This window comes from Somniosus microcephalus, chromosome 3, assembly GCF_052327205.1.
Source record: "Somniosus microcephalus isolate GS21.2 chromosome 3, FLI_Smic_1.0, whole genome shotgun sequence".
Classification (NCBI taxonomy): Eukaryota; Metazoa; Chordata; class Chondrichthyes; order Squaliformes; family Somniosidae; genus Somniosus; species Somniosus microcephalus.
Genome location: NC_140989.1, coordinates 34638752 through 34658847, shown reverse-complemented (window position 1 = coordinate 34658847; position 20096 = coordinate 34638752). Strand labels below are relative to the sequence as shown.

At 47.8% G+C, this 20096-nt stretch overlaps 1 protein-coding gene across 4 annotated transcripts in view; it reads left to right on the top strand.

Annotated features, from left to right (window-relative positions):
- The window catches only part of crim1 (cysteine rich transmembrane BMP regulator 1 (chordin-like)), a 190368-nt gene that overhangs the window by 119096 nt on the left and 51176 nt on the right, over nucleotides 1-20096 (top strand). For all 4 annotated transcript variants that reach the window (XM_085980042.1, XM_085980057.1, XM_085980035.1 and 1 more), the window contains 2 exons: nucleotides 5014-5196; nucleotides 7926-8123. In XM_085980042.1, coding sequence (XP_085836168.1) covers nucleotides 5014-5196; nucleotides 7926-8123 — 381 coding nt within the window. The remainder of the gene's footprint in view (nucleotides 1-5013; nucleotides 5197-7925; nucleotides 8124-20096) is intronic.

Below are 20096 nucleotides of genomic sequence, written 5' to 3'. Positions count from 1 at the left end.
CCGCACCCTACCCTCCCGCTCTGCTGTGTTACCTGTCTGAGGGAGCCACAGTCAGGTGCCTCCCCATAGCGCAGGAATCGCACTGTTCTGTGTCTCCGAGCAGCTGCTTGAAGAGTGGCCCTGGCAGAGGCTGGGGTGCAAGTTGATTATCTCCTGCGCTGCAGGAGGTTTGAGGCCTATAGGAAATGAGCAAGATGTGGAGGAATAAGGGGATTTCATACTCTTAAAAAGAAAAGTCACAATATTACCTTTTTTTCCTTCTTTTCTGTTCCCCTTCCCCCATGTTACTTCACTGTTTCCCCAAGGACCTCCCTAGTTGGAAGTACTGGAGCATGACATTAGTAGACCCGTCAAGGGGATTGACGTGTGACAGCATTGGTTTCCCTTCCTGCCCCAGACAACCAGGTCAAGACTGAGGAAGTTCATCCTCCAGGAGTCCCCAGAGTGCACAGAGACTAGAGTTCAGGCTCGGGTTTCCTAGTCAGGAGTCCCTGCTCTACCAATGTACTGTCAAGACAGCCATCATCGGTTGTACTGTGTTTATACCAACATGCAGAATTGCGGTCAAACAAAGACCCCCTCCCACCCCCACCCCCACCTCCAAAAACAAGTGCCTGTTCTGGGTACCTGGGAGTGTTGTTACGCTTCAAAGCTTTACTAAACCCTTCAATAAGCAAGACTTAAAGCTACGTTTCCAGCACAATTCTCATGTTCATACTTGCATTTCAACATATGATCCTTGGAGCCAGCCCAAAATTTGAGGCTGCACCCTTGTGAAAGTTGCCACTAATGGTACCCCACGAAACAAGAATAGATAGCAGAGCGCTGGCTCCATCCCAGAACATTCCATATTCTCAATGTAGAAGACAGCAGTCCGTGTTGCCATGTTAGAAGTGCTGCCATGTGAGATCGCAGCATGATCTTCCTTGATGCGTGCTGAAAGCAGACTCCTAATCATGGTTAATTCTATAAAAACATGCTTCAGTGGGGACATGTATTGCCAGTAGTGTTAGCAGATGTGCATTCCCTTCTTTTCACGTCATTGTTGTTTAAATCACTTCATGTTGTGTTTTATTTTCTTCGCTGCCCATCACGCAAAGGGACAAACCTGCGACCCGGTTAGCTCTCCTGTGATTGTGCTTTGTCCACCTCCGGATTATGACTATGTCACTCAGTTTCCTGCTTATTGCAAATGTGTTCAAACAAAAGAAAGACTTGTCTTTTATACAGCACCTTTCACGACCTCAGGGCGTCCCAACGTGCTTAACAGCCAGTGAAGCACTTTTGAAGTGTAGTCACCGTTGTAATGTAGGAATCACGACAGCCAAATTTTGAGCACAGCAAGGTCCCGTAAACAGTAATGTGATAATGACCAGCTAATCTGTTTTTAGCGATGTTGGTTGAGAGATAAATGTCAGCCAGGACACCAGGAAGAACTCCCCTGCCCGTGGGACTTGAATCCAGAACCTCCCCCCTGCCCAGCATGAGAATACTGAGGCCAATTATAGTATTCTCACTGTCTTTGAATGTGCACATCGGTGGATGTTAGGTGAGGACAGGGTCAGATTTGACTGTGATGCTTCACATGGAGGAATAGAGCTTTCCTCTGCCTCCTCCAATTTCGTCTTTTTCTTATAGTCAGCTGTAATTTTTTACAAGGCAAGGGTTTCTTCCTTTCCTTCGTGATTTGTTGGTTTTGTACAGTTTCCCCCAAAGCTAAAGATCTCGGGGCTCTCTTGTGTGAAAGTGGATAGGAGCGAGCTTAGGTCTCCAGCACAATTATTCAGAGTAATTGCCTAATACCAAAGGTGCCCGGGACCCATCCAACCACATCCGGCGGAGAACATCGGCAGCACAAGTGCCCTCCCTCCTGTTACTCAGCGTCAGTAAGATGTTACAAGTGTAGCCTCGGGGAAAGCAACAGCTCCTGCAGAAAGTTGAAAGAACTTTAGTTGCAGCAACCATTGAAATACGAGTATGAGACAGACTGAATAATGGGTTTTTTTGAGGTTAAGGATTGCCTTCTGGTTTGTTTTGTCTTTTTTGTAACACCGAGTCTGTGGCAGTATTTCCAAATGGAATAATTGTTGTTGACCCAGTTGAGCAGTAGCTAACTTGCTAGGGATGAGAAATTTCAACTGAATTCAGATACATCAAGCACAAATTACTGGAGTAAATGTGCTCTCTCTTCCTCTAACTTTCTGCCTGTCACAGTCTTAATCTCTTTCTGTCTCTGTCTTTATCTGATTCTATATGTGTATATGTCTCTATCCATTTCTACGTGTGACTCACTCTCCCTGTTTCTGTCTGCGTTTCCATATGTGTGCCATCTCTCTGTCCATTATCCGCTTTTGTGTATGCGTGCCGCCTCTTTTGGTCCGTTTCTTCTTTTGTCTGTGTGTCTCTCCGTAGTTTATCCTCCATATCCGTCACTCATTCTGTCTCCCCTTTTTTTCCCCGTCTGTTTCCGCGTGCAGTCGCTCCTGAAAACCTACCTCTTTGACCAAGCTTTTGATCACCTGTCCTAATGTCTCCTCCTTTGGCTCTGTGTCAATTTCAGTCTGATTATGCTCTTGTGAAGTGCCTGGCCCGTTAAATGCGCTATATAAATGCAAGTTGTTGTTGTTGCATTCGTATGTTTCTCCCCGCCAGTTTCTCCCTCTGTTCTTCAATCCGTTTTTCTCTTTCTTTCCCCATTGTATGACATTCTCTCTGTTTTTACCTCACTGTGTCTCTCTCTTTCTGTCTTCCAGCGTACGTGTCCTCTCTCCATTTTTATGTCGCTTTGTGTATATCTCTCTCTCTCTCTCTCTCTGTCTGATTCTCGCAGTCTATTTGTCCTCGTCTCTCCATCCTTTTCTTGCTGTGCGTGTCGTCTCTCTCCTGTTTTTTATTTTATTTTTGGATCTTCTTCTTAGGCAGTCCCTCGGAACCGAGGATGACTTGCTTCCACATTAAAAATGAGTTCTCAGGTGACTGATGAGTCCAATGCGGGACCTACAGTCTCTGTCACAGGTGGGGCAGACAGTGGTTGAAAGTGCGGGTGGGTGGGGTGCTTGGGTTGACGTGCGCTCCTTGCGCTGCCTGCGCTTGGCTTCCGCTTGCTCCCGGCGAAGAGACTCGAGGTGTTTGGCGCTTTCCCGGATGCTTCTCCTCCACTTTGTGCGGCCTTGGGCCAGGGATTCACAGGTGTCGGTGGGGATGTTACACTTTTTCAAGGAGGCTTTGAGGGTGTCCTTGAAGCGTTTCCTCTGCCCACCTGGGGCTCTCTTGCCGTGCCGGAGCTCTGAGTAGAGCGCTTGTTTTGGGAGTCTCGTTTGGATGGTGTTCAGATGAAAGGCATTTTTCCGGTATGTATGGCGTGGACAGCGAGAGACACCATGGCCTGCACTCCCATTATGATGATAAACCTCACTCCTTTATCCCTGACGGTATTGCAAGTCCGTGAAAGCATGAGGCTACGATTCTGCCAGAGGATAAGGGAGCCAGTTTTAGTTTTTGCGGGCACGAGGAGGCAGTCCTGCGAGTTTGCTATCTGTGGAACTCTGTGCAAAAAAGCCGAGCCCGAGCCCGCCTGTGAGAGCAGCCAGCTCCCCGCTCCGAATGTAAAAGTGAGAGAGTGGTGCACAAAGTGTGGCTTACCAGAAATGGGAATGAAGTCGTGTGAAGTCAGCTTGCAGCTACAAATTTATCTTCATCTGGTCAATCAACTCGTCATCGCCGGCTTCATGAGATATTGTGATTGAAGGGCAAAGGGTTGCTATTTTTGTCATCCAGATCAGAGAAATTTTGTCGGCTACTTCTGTGAGCTGGCTGCTCAGATTTGTCGATGGAAAACATCTGCCGGAGTGTGCACTGTGCTGTAAACTAGTCGGACAACTAATCGTCAGGTTTTTAGTTTGTGGCTGAGATTAGTAATTGGGTTTATCTGGCTTCACACACTCCACAGTCGGTGGAGAAATTCCCAGAGCGGTCAGTCAATATCCTCAGTTCTGTTGACAAAAGAAACAACCAACTCAAAAGATAATTGCCCCCCCACCACCCCATTTCTAAACCGTTCACACTGCCCGACGATGACTCAGTGGGTGTGACATGAATCAGTCATTCATGAAAGAAAGACTTATGAAATAATACGGAGTATTGGCGTATTGGCGAGTAATACACGGTTGGCGCTGTCCAGGGAGAGTATAAATACTCGGGCGCGGGCCCAGCTTGCGTAGGACATTCTTAACAGGAACTAGTGAAGGACACAACTAGACCTCCATGTTGTAAAACAGTTGATTAAAGCTTTGTTTAACGCTTTGACCAAGTGCCTAGTAGTTTTCTTACGTCAGGGTGTGTGTATCGTGGGGTGGTGTGGCACGGAATTATACAGACCACAAATTTCCGAGGTTAGGGAAGGGGTTGTAAATATTCAACTAAAGCTTGTGATCGCTACCCACCAATCCTAACACATGCGGGGTTGCCCAGGTGAGGACAAGTCTCTGGCTCGACTGCGATGGTCCGCCAGCTAAATAGCCCACCGATATTCCGGCGTAGACTTTCCTGACCATCCACAGTCAATTGTAGGAAAATCCGGGCTGGCTCTTTAAGAATGGGCGATTGTGGTGAAGTTTGAGAGAGGGAAGAGAGAGCAGCAGGTGCCCCATGGAAGCTTACCCCCAAAGAGTCAACGTCTTCATGAGAAGGAATGGGAGAAAAAAATGGAACCAGACAACAACAAAATAACAGCAGCTGGCAAAGTTACCAGTGACGTCAGCCTGACGTAAATTAGGCCACAGCCACTGATAGATTTACAGAGGATTTACAGCACAGAAACAGGCCATTCGGCCCAACTGGTCCATGCCAGTGTTTTTGCTCCACATCAGCCTCCTCCCACCTTGCTTCTTCCAACCCCATCAACATATCCTTCTGTCCCTTTCTCCCTCACGTGCTAATCTAGCTTCCCCTTAAATGCATCTGTGGAGTGACCGAGAGTAATAGAACATTTTTTTTTGTGCTCTGTCCTTGCAGAGACAAAGCCCACCTGCATATTCAACGGCGTGGAATATTACGACGGGAATATGTTCCGGATGGATGCGTGCCGTTTCTGCAGGTGTCAAGGGGGCGTCTCCATTTGCTTCTCGGCGCAGTGCGGCGAGCTGCACTGTGACAGGTACTACGTGCCAGAAGGGGAGTGCTGCCCAGTCTGTGAAGGTAACTCTTCCTCATTTACCATCCTTCTCTGCATGAAAGTAAACCGGGGGTGGGGGGGGGTGCGGAGGGTCACTTTTCGTCACCACCACCTGACCTGTATCGGATCGCCCACCCGTTACAGCACCTGTCCCATTATCTTTGCATGGAAATCGGACGGGTTCTAAACGGACAGGCGATCTGCTGCACCAGATTACCACCCAGGTGGTGAAGGAGGTTAGTTAAGCAAGACGAGGAAGAACTCGCATTCACATAGCGCCTTTCACACCCTCAGGATGTCCCAGAGCGTTTTACAGCCAGTGAAATAATGTAGGAAACGCGGCAGCCAGTTGGTGCTCAGCAATGTGATAATCACCAGATAATCTGGTTTTTAAAAAAAATCATAGCACAGAAGAAGACCATTCGGCCCATCGTGCATGTGCCGGCTCTTTGGTAGAGCAATCCAATTAATCCCACTCCCCCTGCTCTTTCCCCATAGCCCTGTAAATTTATCCAATTCTCTTTTGAACTTTACTGTTGAATCTGCTTCCACCACCCTTTCAGGCACTGCATTCCAGTGAGGTTGGTTGAGGAGTAAATGTTGGCCTGGGCACCGGGGAGAAACTCCCCTGCTCTTCCTCAAATAGTGGGATCTTATACGTCCACCTGAGAGGGCTTAACGTTTCATCCGAAAGACGGCCCCTCCAACGGTTCAGCACTCCCTCAGCACTGCACTGGATTGTCAGCTTAGGTTTATGCACTCAAGTCTCTGTTGTAGGGGCTGGAACCCACGTGCTTCTGAGTCAGAGGCGCGAGCGCTACCACTGAGCCACGGCTAAGACCGTTAATCAATTTAAGTTGAAGCTTTACCCCCCCCAGGTTGCACAGATCAGAAGGTCCCAGGTCCAATTCTGAGTCTGACCAAGTTAGCTGGCAACAGTTGGGGCGTTATTGTCGGCTTCATTGTCTCTGAGATGAAGTAAATGGACTGGGCAGAGGCTCGTGTGGAGCCTAAACACTGGCACAGTCTGATTCTGTGCTGTACAGTCTATGTAATTCAAGTTAAAAAAAAAATCAGCCACGGTTCCCTCTCTCTGGCCACAATGCAGTCTGCTAGAAAATACGTGTGTGAGCGGCAGGTAAGAGCAGCATCAGGCTCGGCTTTGATGACCCCCAGCCTGCTCAAAGACCCTGCTGGCACTATCCAGCAGAGCAATGGCCAGCCACCTGAATGGCATAACAGGAAGATCAGCGGGAAAGCTATATTCCAGCATCTGTCTCTGCCTCCGGGAAAGATGAAGAGCAAAGAAGGGCATGCATTGATCCTGATTGGCACAGATGTGTCCTCTAAGTGCCCGGTAACTAATGACATTAACTCATCTCTCACCCATTGGCAGGCTTTTATTAAGGAATAAGAAATTGTTAAGCCGGCCCATTAAGCTGCATTAATGGACCAGATCTATTACATGGCAGTAACAGGATTTTGCTCTCTGCTCTGGTACACTTCATTTATTTAAAGGGATGCTGCAGTTTCCAGTCTGCTTCTGTTTGACGCACTGAACCACGATATCAGCACCTGGTTCTCAGCTCAATTCACCATCACAGAGAGCAGCAAATGTTTTCAGTTTACTGAAAGCAGGCGTTTGACTGCTTTGGAAGAGTCACGGTGTCGTTGATATTGCATGAGAATCACGATGAGCGCGGTCAGATTCTCCCAAGCGCCGGTCTCACACTGAGGCCTTGCTGCTGGGGAGTCCCGTGTATACCGCGCAGTCCTGGTCCATTTAAATGCCGCCGGCTGTACGGGACTCCCTGTAACGGTGAAAACGCGCCTTCGGAAAAGCTTCGTATCGCCAGGATTGATGGCACGCTGCTTGCTACTGCCCAACAACAACTTGTATTTATATAGCGCCTTTAATGTAGTAAAATGTCCCAAGACGCTTCACAGGAGCGTTATCAAACAAAATTTGACACCGAGCCGTATAAAGAGATATCAGGACAGGTGACTAAAAACTTGGTCAAAGAGGTCAATTTTAAGGAGCGTCTTAAAGGAGGAGAGAGAGTTAGAGAGGCAGAGAGGTTTAGGAAGGGAATTCCAGAGCTTGGGGCTAAGGGAGCTGAAGGCACGGCCGCCAATGGTGGAGCAATTAAAATCGAGGATGCTTAAGAGGCCAGAATTGGAGAAGCGCAGATATCTCGAGGGGTTGTGGGACTGGAAGAGATTACAGAGATCGGGAGGGGAGAGGCCCTGGAGAGATTTGCAAGGATGAGAATTTTAAAATTGAGGCGCTGCTTAACCAGGAGCCAATGTAGGTCAGCGAGCACAGGGCTAATGGGTGAACGAGACTTGGTGTGAATTCAGCAAATTAACATACGAATGCAGCCTTTCTCTTTGGAACATTGAATACCGTGTCAATCAGTCGTGTGTGCGTCTCTTCTACAGCTAGTGCCCATGCACTGTGTTTTGTGTGTTATATGTGTACGTGTATCTCACAGATACGTGTGCCTGTTTCGCATGCACATCTCTCTCGTGTCCCTCTCGTGTGTGTCTGCTTCACGAGCCAAGTCGGTGTGCCTGCCAGTCTGTCACTGGCGTGTGTGAATCTCTCTCGTGCTGCGTGCCTGTTTCTCTCGTGTGCCTGTCCCCGTCAGCACGCCCGTCTCTCCCTTTTTGTGTGCGTCTGCGTTTATCCCAAGAACGATCGGCGCTCGTTAACAGTGTCATATCTTCCACCCACCACCCCCCCCGACAGATCCGATATACCCGATCCACAACCCCGCCGGGTGTTACGCCAACGGACAGATCCGCGCGCACGGCGACCGCTGGCGCGAGGATGACTGCACCTTCTGCCAGTGCATCAACGGCGAGCCCCACTGCATGGCCACCGCCTGCGGTCAGAGCTGCCTGAACCCAGTGAAGATTCCCGGGGAGTGCTGCCCTGTGTGCGAAGGTAAGGAGACTTTGCAAATTGAGCATTTAAACGTACTCATTCACGGAGTGTAACAGTCTTTACAGAAACCAACCTGCGTAAAACAATTGTGGTTAGGCGTGCTCTGGGGGACAGCTATTTTAGTGAGGGGCTATAAAGGGACACAGATGGATAATATGCTAATTGATAGCGTTACGCATTAATATTCTACTGCTCCAGTGATGTTAATGATAATTATTCCTGGAAGCCAAAATGCTTTTCATCAGCTACTTCAGCTCTGAGTCAGACTTCTTGGCCTTTTATTATGATGATGAGGCCCCAGTGCCAACTCGTGCACTTTGAACACAAGAGGCGCAGACGCTGCACTGTCAGCGGGCTCTGGGTCCTGACGTCGCCTCGGGTCCACAGAGTGGCTGAGGGAGACCGTGCAGAAAACGCCGAGATTCCCTTCGTGTGGGCCCCGCCGCCTGGGCCAAGAGGCGCGACGGCAAAGGAAAGCCAGGAGACCGGCACTCAGAGAGATCCTGGTTCTCCACCCTGACCCGCTCAGCGTAAAAGTGAAAGGCCTCGAGCTGCTGCTTCCCGTGCAGCACTGGTTACTCCAAGGTGTAAGGGGGTGACCTCTTCGATACTGAAGTCCTGCTGTGGCATCTTGTCACCGGTGGTGATGTAAAAACCGTCCGTCCGCTTTCTTCAAACCCCGATTTGAACCCGGGGCCTGGCCACTGGCCGACATGACGCACGGGGCCCTTTTAACTCCCGGGCCTCATTGCCGTACCCCCAGCTCCCACTCCCACCGAAAGCTGGCGGGAATGACGTGGAGCGGGGCAGGAGGCCGCCGGTGGGAACTCCCCGCGGCTGTCAGGGAATCGCGTCGGAGGTGGGGGAGGGGAAGCCGAATGCAATAGGAGGCGGCGGCAGGGAGAAGCCAGATGCGATCAGAGGAGGAGAATGTGGGAGGGTTGGGTTAGGCCTGGGGCAGGAGAGGACCCAGGTTTCCTCTCCTGCCCTGAAGAACCTGCTCTGGCTCCTCTTGGCCCACTAGGAAACCTTTAGAAAATTTTAATGACTTGCCGTCTCGGCCCTCTTCTGGACCTGCTGCTTCTGGGCAGCTGGTGCTGCCGGTGGGGCCGGCACCAGGTGCCGAACACGCGACTGTGCGTCAAAACGGCATCGGGTCTGAATTACGGTCAGACCCCGACCTCCATGTGTATGACGCCCTGACCTGCATGCGGTGAGGGCCTCTTGCCTGCCAAAACCCAGGATGTACAGTAACGCCCAGCGTGAGCACGGTTCCAGGCCGGAGGGAAGGATGTTTCCTCTATTTTAAACCCACCCCCACCACACGCCCATTCTTGTTAGGAACAGTGAGAGAGGGGTTAATATCAGTCCTCTGGTGTTTAGAAGGAGGAATTGCTCCTCTTGCGAAATACTTCACACACACACGAGAAAAAAAATCAAAGCCCAGTGCCGGGAAGAGGTTGCTCGATAAGTTTACTGGAAACACAGTCCCTTTGGGCTATACTTACACACACATGCCGCTCTCCCCAAACTGCTGAAGCCAGACAGCCCTGCTTCAGTAATGTAGGTCATTCCCTCGTTTCAGACGGGAAATCAGGAATCTGAGGAATGCGCGTGGTAAATGAAAAGTTATTTTTGGAATGATGTGTATGTTTTCACTGGGATCTTATAACAACATTTACAGTACATTTTCAAACTCATGCCTGACAGGTGCCTGCTTTGAGGCTGCAAGTCATGAAGGAAACTAACATATAGAGCTTGATTTATTTCCCTATAATATGTGCTGTATGTATATATGTACCTCTGATGTGTAGTGGACGGTGTGCTGCTGTATAACATATGGTCATTTCAGTACGGCTCCTTTCCTGTAGGAGCCTGGCGACATGGGAGTGTAAATTGGTCTATAGCTCTACCTGCTATATTTCCTTAGAGTGTGTGTGGGGGGGCATATATGCTATATATCACGAAAAAGGTTTGGATGAAGAAGACTCAGCACATTTGATCTCAGTGCAGCCCTTTTGATCTCAGCCTGCCAGGATATCAACCCAAATGTCTTCCCCATTACAGCACCTGGCTGTACCTTAAATGGATCCAGTGTTCCAGCTTCAACCACAACCTCATGGCAACCCACTCCAGCTGCTGCTCGCTCTCTGTGCAACGAAATGTTTCCTGGCATTTGTCCCAAACTTGCCCTCCACAGCCCTGACCCTGTGCCCTCCTGCCCTGCAGTAGCTGAAAGTATTGGTCCAGGTTTCTTTTCTCCAGCCCATTCTGAGTCAGAAGGTCGTGGGTTCAAGTCCCGTTCCAGAGATTGGAGCACATAACCCAGGGCCGACACTCCAACGCAGTGCTGAGGGAGTGCTGCACTGTTGGGGGTGCTGACTTTCAGATGAGACGTTAAACCGAGACCCCCGTCTGCTCTCTCAGGTGGCTGTAAAAGATCCCACGGCACTATTTGAGAAAGAGCAGCGGGGGTTCTCCTGGCCAATAGTTACCGCTCAATCAACACTAAAACAGATGATCTGGTCATCACCTCATTGCTGTTTGTGGGCGCTTGCTGTGCGCACACTGGCTGCCGCGTTTCCAACATTGTTTTCCTTGGAGCAAAGAAGGCTGAGGGGGGACCTGATTGAGGTGTACAAAATGATGAGGGGCATAGATAGGGTAGATAAAGAGGAACTTTTCCCCTTAGTAGGGGGGTCAATAACAAGGGGGCGTAGATTCAAGGTAAGGGGCAGGAGGTTTAGAGGGGATTTGAGGAGGAACTTTTTCACCCAGAGGGTGGTTGGAATGTGGAACTCACTGCCTGAAAGGGCGGTAGAGGCAGGAACCCTCATAACATTCAAGAAGCATTTGGATGAGCACTTGAAATGCCATTGCATACAAGGCTATGGACCAAATGCTGGAAAATGGGATTAGACTGGACAGGGATTGATGGTCGGCGCAGACACGATGGGCCGAAGGGCCTCTTTCTGTGCTGTATAACTCTATGACTCTATTACAACAGTGACTACACTTCAAAAGTACTTCATGGCTGCAGAGCGCTTTGGGACATCCTAAGGTCACGAAAGACGCTATATAAATGCAAGTCCTTTCCTTATTTTCTTTCTTTAAAATGCCCCTATAAGCTGCCCTCGGAGATGTCTCTCTTTCAGGCTGAAAGGCCATAGTTTATTAAGTCATCTGTCAGAGCACTTCCTTGATCAGCCTCATTGTTCTCCTTTACCGTCTTTGGGCCTGGAGGCTCCCTTATGGCTCGGTGGCTAAAACCGTACACCGTAGTGCAGGTGTGGTGTGATCGGGGCACACACGGACTCACTGTGCCTTGCCTGTGATACCAGGCATTGCTTTACATGATGATGTGAAGCACCATTTTTGAGATCGTAATGAATCCATTTTTTTTTTTTAAAGTACTCCCTCACAGGCAATAGCGGGATACACTTGCCTTAGCTGCCGGCGGTCCTCCTGTATTGCACCCCTGTGGCCATTGGCAGGCTGTTGGGTTGCCGGAGGCATCATAAAGTGAGCCTAGTTCTATCTACACACCCGCACTTTCTAACCCTGGGTCACTGGGCAAATATCAGGAGCAGTAACCCAAGCTGATAGCAAAGCCCCTTTCCCCAAACCAAGTAAGGGAACCCTGAGGTCTTGTAATGTCCCTTCTGCTACCTGGATTGAGATCAACCAACTCCGCACAGACTAACTATCGAATCTGAGTCTTTGACCTGTTCGTACCAGACCATGTAACCACGCCCCCCTCTGTCAGTAAAATAAATAATACCATAAGTGACCACTAAAAGTAGCAACGCTGGTCAATAAGACTATGAAAAAGGAAACCAAGCACGAGGGATGGAATTGTAAAGCAGAGAAGTTGTGTTAAACTTGTATAGGACTTTAGTTAGACTGCACTTGGAGCACTGTAAACAGTTCTGGTCTCCATATTGTAAAAAGGATATAGAGACACTGGAGAAGGTGCATAAAAGATTTACAAGGATGATACCAGGACTGAGAGGTTATACCTATCAGGAGAGATTGAACAGGCTCTGGGGCTCTTTTTTCTAGAAAAGAGAAGACTGAGGGGTGACCTGATGGAGGTCCCTAAGATTATGAAAGGGTTTGATAGGGTAGACGTAGAGAAGATGTTTCCACTTGCAGGGGGAGACCAGAACTAGGGGGCATAAATATAAGATAGTCACTAATAAATCCAATAGGGGATTCAGGAGAAACCAGAGAGTGGTTTGAATGTGGAACTCGCTACCACAGGGACTGGTTGAGGCAAATAAGAGGCATTTAAGGGGAAGCAAGATAAACACATGAGAAGAGAAAGGAATAGGCGGATATGTTGATGGGGTGAGAGGAAGAAGGTTGGGAGGAGGCTGGTGTGGAGCAGAAACACCAGCACGAACCAGTTGGGCGAACGGCCTGTTTCTGTGTAGTACTGTGTCATTTGGAAAATAGTCGAGATAAAATTGCGTCGCAAAATTTATTTAGTAAAATTGGTGGAAGAGCAGTAGTGGGACACCAGATAAAAAAAAGGAAAGTACTTGTGTCCCGGCTTACAACAGCGCATGAGTACATCCCAGAGGAAATGAGTCATTGCGAATGGGACGGAGTGATGACGGCATCCCAAGATATGCTTTAAGGCAAAGTGCAGAACAAACATATTCTTGCTGCAGCAGTGATAAAACCGAGACAACATATTATTAAGGTGTGGCAGGGTGTTTTAAGGTAGCAGTTCAATCTCAGAAACTGGAAGAGGTTCACTGGTTTATTATTGGAACTGCCGAGTTGAATTATTGCCCTCCAGCTCTCTCTCTTTCTGCCATACCATCCATCAGCTGATTATTCTCCATCACACAGTGCACAGGTTTCCCATGTAAAACACAGGCCTGGTCCGAAGAATTTCCCAGCCATAGTGTAACGGGTGAGCCATTCGACTCGTTGAGCCTGCTGAACTGTTTTGTTCGCCATGGCAACTCTTATCTTATCAATTCCAATTTCCCACTCTACCTCCGTATCACTTAACATCCTTACTCTCCAGGTATATCATCTACCTCAGACAGCTGAAGATGTTTACGTTCCCCTTAAACTGCTTTCATTTCGATGCTGTTCTGCTGTAGTTTGGATTTCAGGCACTGATCTCCCAGAATCCAGCTGCAAAAATGAAAGTGGCTCTTGCAAAAAACCAACAGCTTTATTATTGATTTTGGTGCTGGTCGAGCCCCGATTTTATGCAGTCTACCAATCTGTAATATCACGGACTCGACACCCCACCCCATTTAATCACAACAAAGTGAGTGTAAATGGCTCAGAGAGAGTGGAAGAGATTGTACATGGGATCCCGAACGAGAAGAAGTGCATTAACAGAACTCAGAGAGTAACTAGGGGGCTGGCAGAGATCCACTTGTTACTTGTCAGGCTATTTCCTGCAGTGTTTCACCCGGAATAGAAATCTCAAGCCTCTCGGTATCTTCTGGAGTTAAGAGCCTGACTCATAGCTAGACAGCCACGGGTCCTGGCACTGCCAACCAGTGAAAGTCGGTCTGTGCTTTTCAACTGTCGGGAAAAGGAAGCCAGTTTTAGCAATGGAGTGACAACACTCTCCCGTGACCCTAACTACGGAAAGAAAGACATACATTTATACGGCGCTTTTCATGATCTCGGGACGCCCCAAAGCGCTTTACAGCCAACGAAGCACTTTTCTTGAGGTGTGGTCACTGTTGTAATGTAGGAAACGCGGCAGCCAATCTGTGCACAGCAAGCTCCCACAAACAGCAATGTGATAATGACCAGATCATTCTATTTTTAGTGATGATGGTTGAGGGACTTAAAAGCGCTAAGTATAAACGTCCCTCCCTTATCTCAGCTTGGGTGAGTTCTGTCCACTTGCCTGCCATGTATAGCAGAGAAAGCACAGCATCTTAAGGCTGCCCCCACCTCCACCCACCCTCCAGCCACTGGAATCTCACCCAGCTCCGACTGTCTGATCACAGAGCGGCACTGATATCAGCAGGTGCCACGGACCACCCCTGCCCCTCACCCGGTCCCCCAATAGCTCATGTGATGTACAGAAACCAGCGAGAGGCAAAGCAGACGGCGGGCGCGCACAAAAAAATCCAAAAGTTACCATGACCTAAATTCTTTGAAGGAATTCGGGATGGGCGGTGCCGTTACATTCCAGCTTTGAAATCTGCTCACGGCAAGTAAATATCTCAAGCTGCAAGATTTTTATTCGCAGCCTCAGGGAGCAGCGTACCTCATGTCACTTGATATACACTGAGGAATACAAAACAGAGAGCTGGGAGTGCGATCAAATGCCAACACAGACACACACACACACACACAAAAAAAAGAGCAATTCTGAGCTGTCAGTTCTGGGGAATCAACACAATCTTTGCAGCATTTTTCTGGAGTTGAGGCAAACACATTATCACTGAACGAGACCCACAGCTTTATATTTAAGCGTTAGGTAACAGTAACTCAATCTGGGAAAGACCAACATTCCAACAAAAATAGAGAGTCACTTTGGGTGATTTTCCACAAGGGAGGGAGATTGGAGGGGAAGTCATCTTGTAGGGCTTTTTTTTAAATAGTAAGGTATTCCACTCTCTGATGTTTGCTTTCCTATCATTTATTTCAATTCAGTAGAGTAAAGTATAACAAAATCGCTTATAACAGAACATCCTTTGTAACAATGGCCTTAAAGTGCAGACTTTTAAATCTATTGTTTTATGTGGCTAACTCCATTAAAACAAAATTGGTTGAGGCAAACTATCACCCATTAGCACTTTCATTCCCAATATAATGAACCTTGGACACTGACCATTTAAAGCACCTTTCAAGTTCCAGTAAGTGTCCTAGAATTGGTAGTGTGCACCCAGTCTGTGGCACCTGCCATCCTCTAAGCCTTGTTGCTCATACTCACTCACGTCCAGTTTAGTGCGGCAGTACTGCTTGCATTGCATTAAGTAAAGATTGTAAAGTGTTTGTGATTCCCGGCAGCTTCTTAATGATATGTTTACTGATTGATTTTGGTCTTAAAATGGAGCTGGCTGGGTCTTAGACAAACCATTAACTCAAGGGATCAGAACACTAGATGCGTGAACTTTTGGGATGACCCTTAAAAAGCCATTCAGCGGATTATCATCATGGGGACTAGGCAACCCCACCCCCACCCGACTACTGTGTGTAGGGGGACTCCGTGGTCTGCGTAGCAGTCACTGCATTTCAATAGTAATTCACTGTGTGAAGTTTCTATGTGATAAGATGCTGAGTAAATGTAAGTGTGATTATTGTAATAAATTGCAGGAAACTGTAGCATACTGCAAAAATGATATGAACAAATCTCCAAAAATAGTATTGGAAAGAAGAGATGAAGACGTTTACGGCAAAAATTAAAGCATTAAAACAGTTGAATTTCAGACATTTTCACAAGATACTGTATATACAGGAAACTTTGTGTTATCCGGAGGCTAAATGTCCGGCAAGCTCGAGCCACTGGCAAAAATCAGGAGCCGTTTTGTTAGGTTTTTTTTCTTCTCGTGGCTTTTTTTTCCAACAGTCAGGCTCTGCAAAGTCTCTCTGAAGCTGTTGCCAAGCGACAGAGACGCTTCCAAGGTACGGGCCGACTGTTTAGAAGCTGTTGCTAAGCAACAGTGTTTGTTGCCAGATACGGAGATGAAAAGCTCCGTATGCTTCAACATTAACGCCGGTGTGTCCGGCAGTTTTGAGGGAACGGCAACAGCTCGGTCCCGTCGGTGCCGGATAGCACAAAGTTTCCTGTAGTACCATGTTCCATTTGAGCGTCAGTATCAAGAACACCCAGGAACCCCAACAATGTGCCTCAGCTCCAGAGCAGCACCTGCTCCTGCACCAATGCGGCATTTAGAACCACCCACAACAGCCACTCTGAGGGTGATTCACAATTAGGGTCAGATTCAGAAGAATTTTTTTTCTACCTGACTGTGATTGACTGGTACAATAGCAAAATACTGCGGATGCTGGAAATCTGAAATAACAACAGAAAACGCTGGAAAAACTCAGCAGGCTAGGCAGCATCGGTGGCGAGAGAAACAGAGTTAACGTTTCAGGTCGAAGACCTTTCGTCAGAATTGGAAAAAAGCAGGAAAAGGAACAGATTTTAAAGCAAGTTTAGGGGCTGGGAAATGGAGGAGGGGATGAAAGAACAAAAGGGAAGGTCTGTGATAGGATGGAAGGCAGGAGAAGTAAAGAGGCATGAAGAGATATTCAAGGCAAGAGGAGATGGTAATGGGACAGGTTCAGAAACAAAGGATGGCTCGAGATGAAGTGTAAATTGCGCTGGCAGAATGAAAGACAGCTGCCATGTGGGAAAAAAAGCACAAACAAAAAAGTGTGGATAAAAAATATATATGTGATAGGGGCCGAGGTTATGATCTGAAATTGTTGAACTCTATGTTGAGTCCAGAGGGCTGGAAAGTGCCTAATCGTTTGAAATGACAAAAACAATGGAGGCGGTGGTGGGGAGAGGTGGTAATATTAACTTTAGGCGATGTTGTAAAATGGGCGACATCCAATTAGCCATCCATTGTGCATCTCCAGATGAAAGGGGAACTGGGTGGGGCCAGGTGTATAATGGGTGGCTCGTTTGATATTGTCCATTTGACACTATTGCCCAAAGTTACCGTTACCTGCCATGCAGCATCTGCAGAAGTGACCGTAATTATTTAGGCAGTGATCATGTGATGGAGATAGAAAATGCTTCAGGGTTTTCGGTTGCTGTTTGCATTAGTAGAAGTATTCATTTTCATATTTCCACATTCATATTTTATTGATAAATACTAATAAAATATTTAGGTAATGGCTTTGCTGCCCCGAGCAGAAACTAGCTGGGACAGCGATCCTACCCTAATTCTTGTAGCTTACAATCTGAAAATTTCCCTCAGCAGTGTTAATATCCTCTTTATTTCTGTCGATTCTTTTTGAATATTTTAGCTGAAATAATGACTATTAATCACTTAATCCAGGAGTTACTGGATGGAAAGAATGACTGATACTGGCAGGTAGCTCAGGACGTCAGGCTTCCATAATCCAAACTGAAACAGTGCCAATTTAAAAGTGGCTCTTTACTGGAGTGGTCAAAGTTCCATGGAAGTTTCAGGATGTGGGGCAGGAGGTGGAATATTGTCGGGAGGTCAGCATGTCAGGGTTGAATGGGGAGGATGTGAGGATGGATGAATACTGTGGAGTGTTGCTCAATTCCCTTGGGAATCAGGTAGTGCTTACGCAGAATTTTCTCTTAGGGGTGGAGTAGAGACCATGAAAGGGTACATTGTACATCAGCTGTAGAAGGGCTGGGCTTGATAGACAAAATGGCCTTTCCCTCATCCATGCTTTCTTATGTCAAGATGGCGAATGGTATCACAGCACGTTGGCACGCCAGACGCACTGTACCACTGAGTGATAGGACATGGCCTGCGCCTACAGTCCCTTAGACACCGTGAGTTGCCATTCCTGTCACGCTTATCGGTGAGCAGGCATGGGGCACAGGCCAGGTACTTCATCACTGTAGGCTCACTCACACACATTCTACTACGACTGTTAAAAGCGTCATTGCCAGAAGCCTTGGGAGCAGGCTGTCCATTTGTCATCTCTCGCCAGTTAAAAGTGCGTGGTCTAAGAGGTGAGTTTTGAGGAGGGTCTTAAAGAAGGAGAGGGAGGTGGAGAGGCAGAAGGTTTAGGGAGGGAATTCCAGCACATGGGACTTAGGCAGTTGAAGGCTTGGCAACTAATGGTGGGGCGAAAGGAGGTGGGATACACAAGAGGCTGGAGTCAGAGGAAGCTACAGTTCTGGGAAGGGGTCAGGGTTGTAGGGCTGGAGAAGATTACAGGGATAGGGAGGGTGAGGCCTTGGAGGGATTTAAATATAAGGATGAGTATATCATGTGACTGCCATGATGGTAGAAGACAATCTCAATCTGTTTCTTCTAGCAGTTCCTATGAGTAGTTGAAATTTGAGACGTGGATCAGTGGTGATGGACTTGGTGCAGGGTGGTATACGGGCTGAAGAGTTTTAGATAAGCTGTGGTTTAATGAGGGTGGAGGATGGAAGGCCAGCCCTGAGAGCACTGGAATAGTTGGGTCTGGGGGTGACAAAGGCTTGAACATAACATCTGATAAATTAATTTATTGCTTGAGAAAGTGCACTTATAATACAGATTCAGGATCGGCTTAATGCAAAAACTGCATTAAATTGACGCAAAATTAGCCTTTACATTTGTAGGTTGTGCACATTTTATTTGCCTTTGCTTCCACAAGGCCAACGCATAATAGTGAGTTACTAATGCTGAGGGACAGTCAAGGTGAGGTAGTTGCCATGGATATGGCAAGCAGACAAATGGGGACCAAAAAAAAACTTTTAAATTGCTTTTTAGCTCGCAGGTAATGGTTCCATGCCAGATATTATCTCCCTTTATATGCAAAATAAATTCCATGCTCATTGTATATGAGATAAGAATGTCTTGCCCATTGCGCTAGGCTGCATACATTGTATAAATTACACACACACAGATATATACATTGCGGAAGAATTCCCACATATCACTGAAGATGGATTAAATCTCCCAAGACAGTTCACCCTGTTTAACCCCTGTGAAACTCTTTCAACACAAGCATGCACGCAAACAAGCGCTCGCACTCACAATCGCTCGCATACACAAGCACGCCGTAAACAAGCGTGCACACACACACACGTGCACAGACACAAGCGCTCGCACACACGAGCGTGCGCGCACACACAAGTGCTCGCATACACACAAGTGCGTGCGTACACAAGCACGCCGTAAACAAGCGTGCGCACACACACACGTGTACACACACAATTGCTCGCACACACAAGCACTGCACACACACAAGTGCATACGCACACACACGTAAGTTTCCCCTGCTTCTGTGATGCAGGGCGATGCACTCAACCTTGCAAGACTACTGACATGAGCACTACTACAATCAGCTATTGAGAAACCTGCATAGCTGACATTCCAGAGGGCTTGGTCTCAGTAAATAACTGCACCCCTGCATGTAGGAGGATCCTTCAGAGAGGAAAAGAGACGTCGGGAGGTGGGGGGGGGGGGGGCGCGGGGAAAGAACCAAACAGGATTAAATTGACACATTCTCCCATGGGACCAATGGGATCTGTCTCTCCGCTCCGACCCCCACAGAGACCTATTTTCCCACCCATTATTCCCTCGTGTGCACTTGTTTCACCCACTACCAGAGTACAGCAGTCAAAGGAGATTAGATCGTGTGGCCTGTGTGTTTTTTTTTTCCAAGCTTAACTACTGTTTGTCTGTTGAACTGCGCAGAAGCCTGGCAGTGGTTCTGGCTTTATTTGTTGAGTCTTGTCTGGTGAAGTGAAAAGGGCAGATACTTTTTTCTTTTAGACTGCATTTTTTCGAGAAATTATTTCCATTGTCCTCTGCTCGCAGCTCATTTAATCACAGGCATGCATAAAGAAAAAGTGTTTGAATCTGCACCTTGACACAAAAAAAACACACACAAGCCTGTCCACAAATGTTCAGGTCTCATGGCCCTCTGGGAAAAGCAGCTACGAGCTTTGATTCCTTCAGCCTTTCAGTTCCTCGCTGTGGTGTCAGCCATGGCTCAGTGGGTAGCACTCTCGCCTCTGAGTAAAAAGGTTGTGGGTTCAAGTCCCACTCCAGAGACTTGAGCACATAATCCAGGTTGACACTGAAGTGCAGTACTGAGGAAGTGCTGCACTGTCAGAGGTGCCGTCTTTAAACCGAGGCCCCATCTGCCCTCACAGGCGGACGTCAAAGCTCGTCGCATGGCACTATTCAAAGAAACATAGAAGATAGGAGCAGGAGTAGGCCATTCGGCCCCTCGAGCCTGCTCCGCCATTCAGTGAGATCATGGCTGATCATCCAAACTCAGTACCCCGTCCCTGCCTTCTCCCCATATCCCTTGATCCCTTTA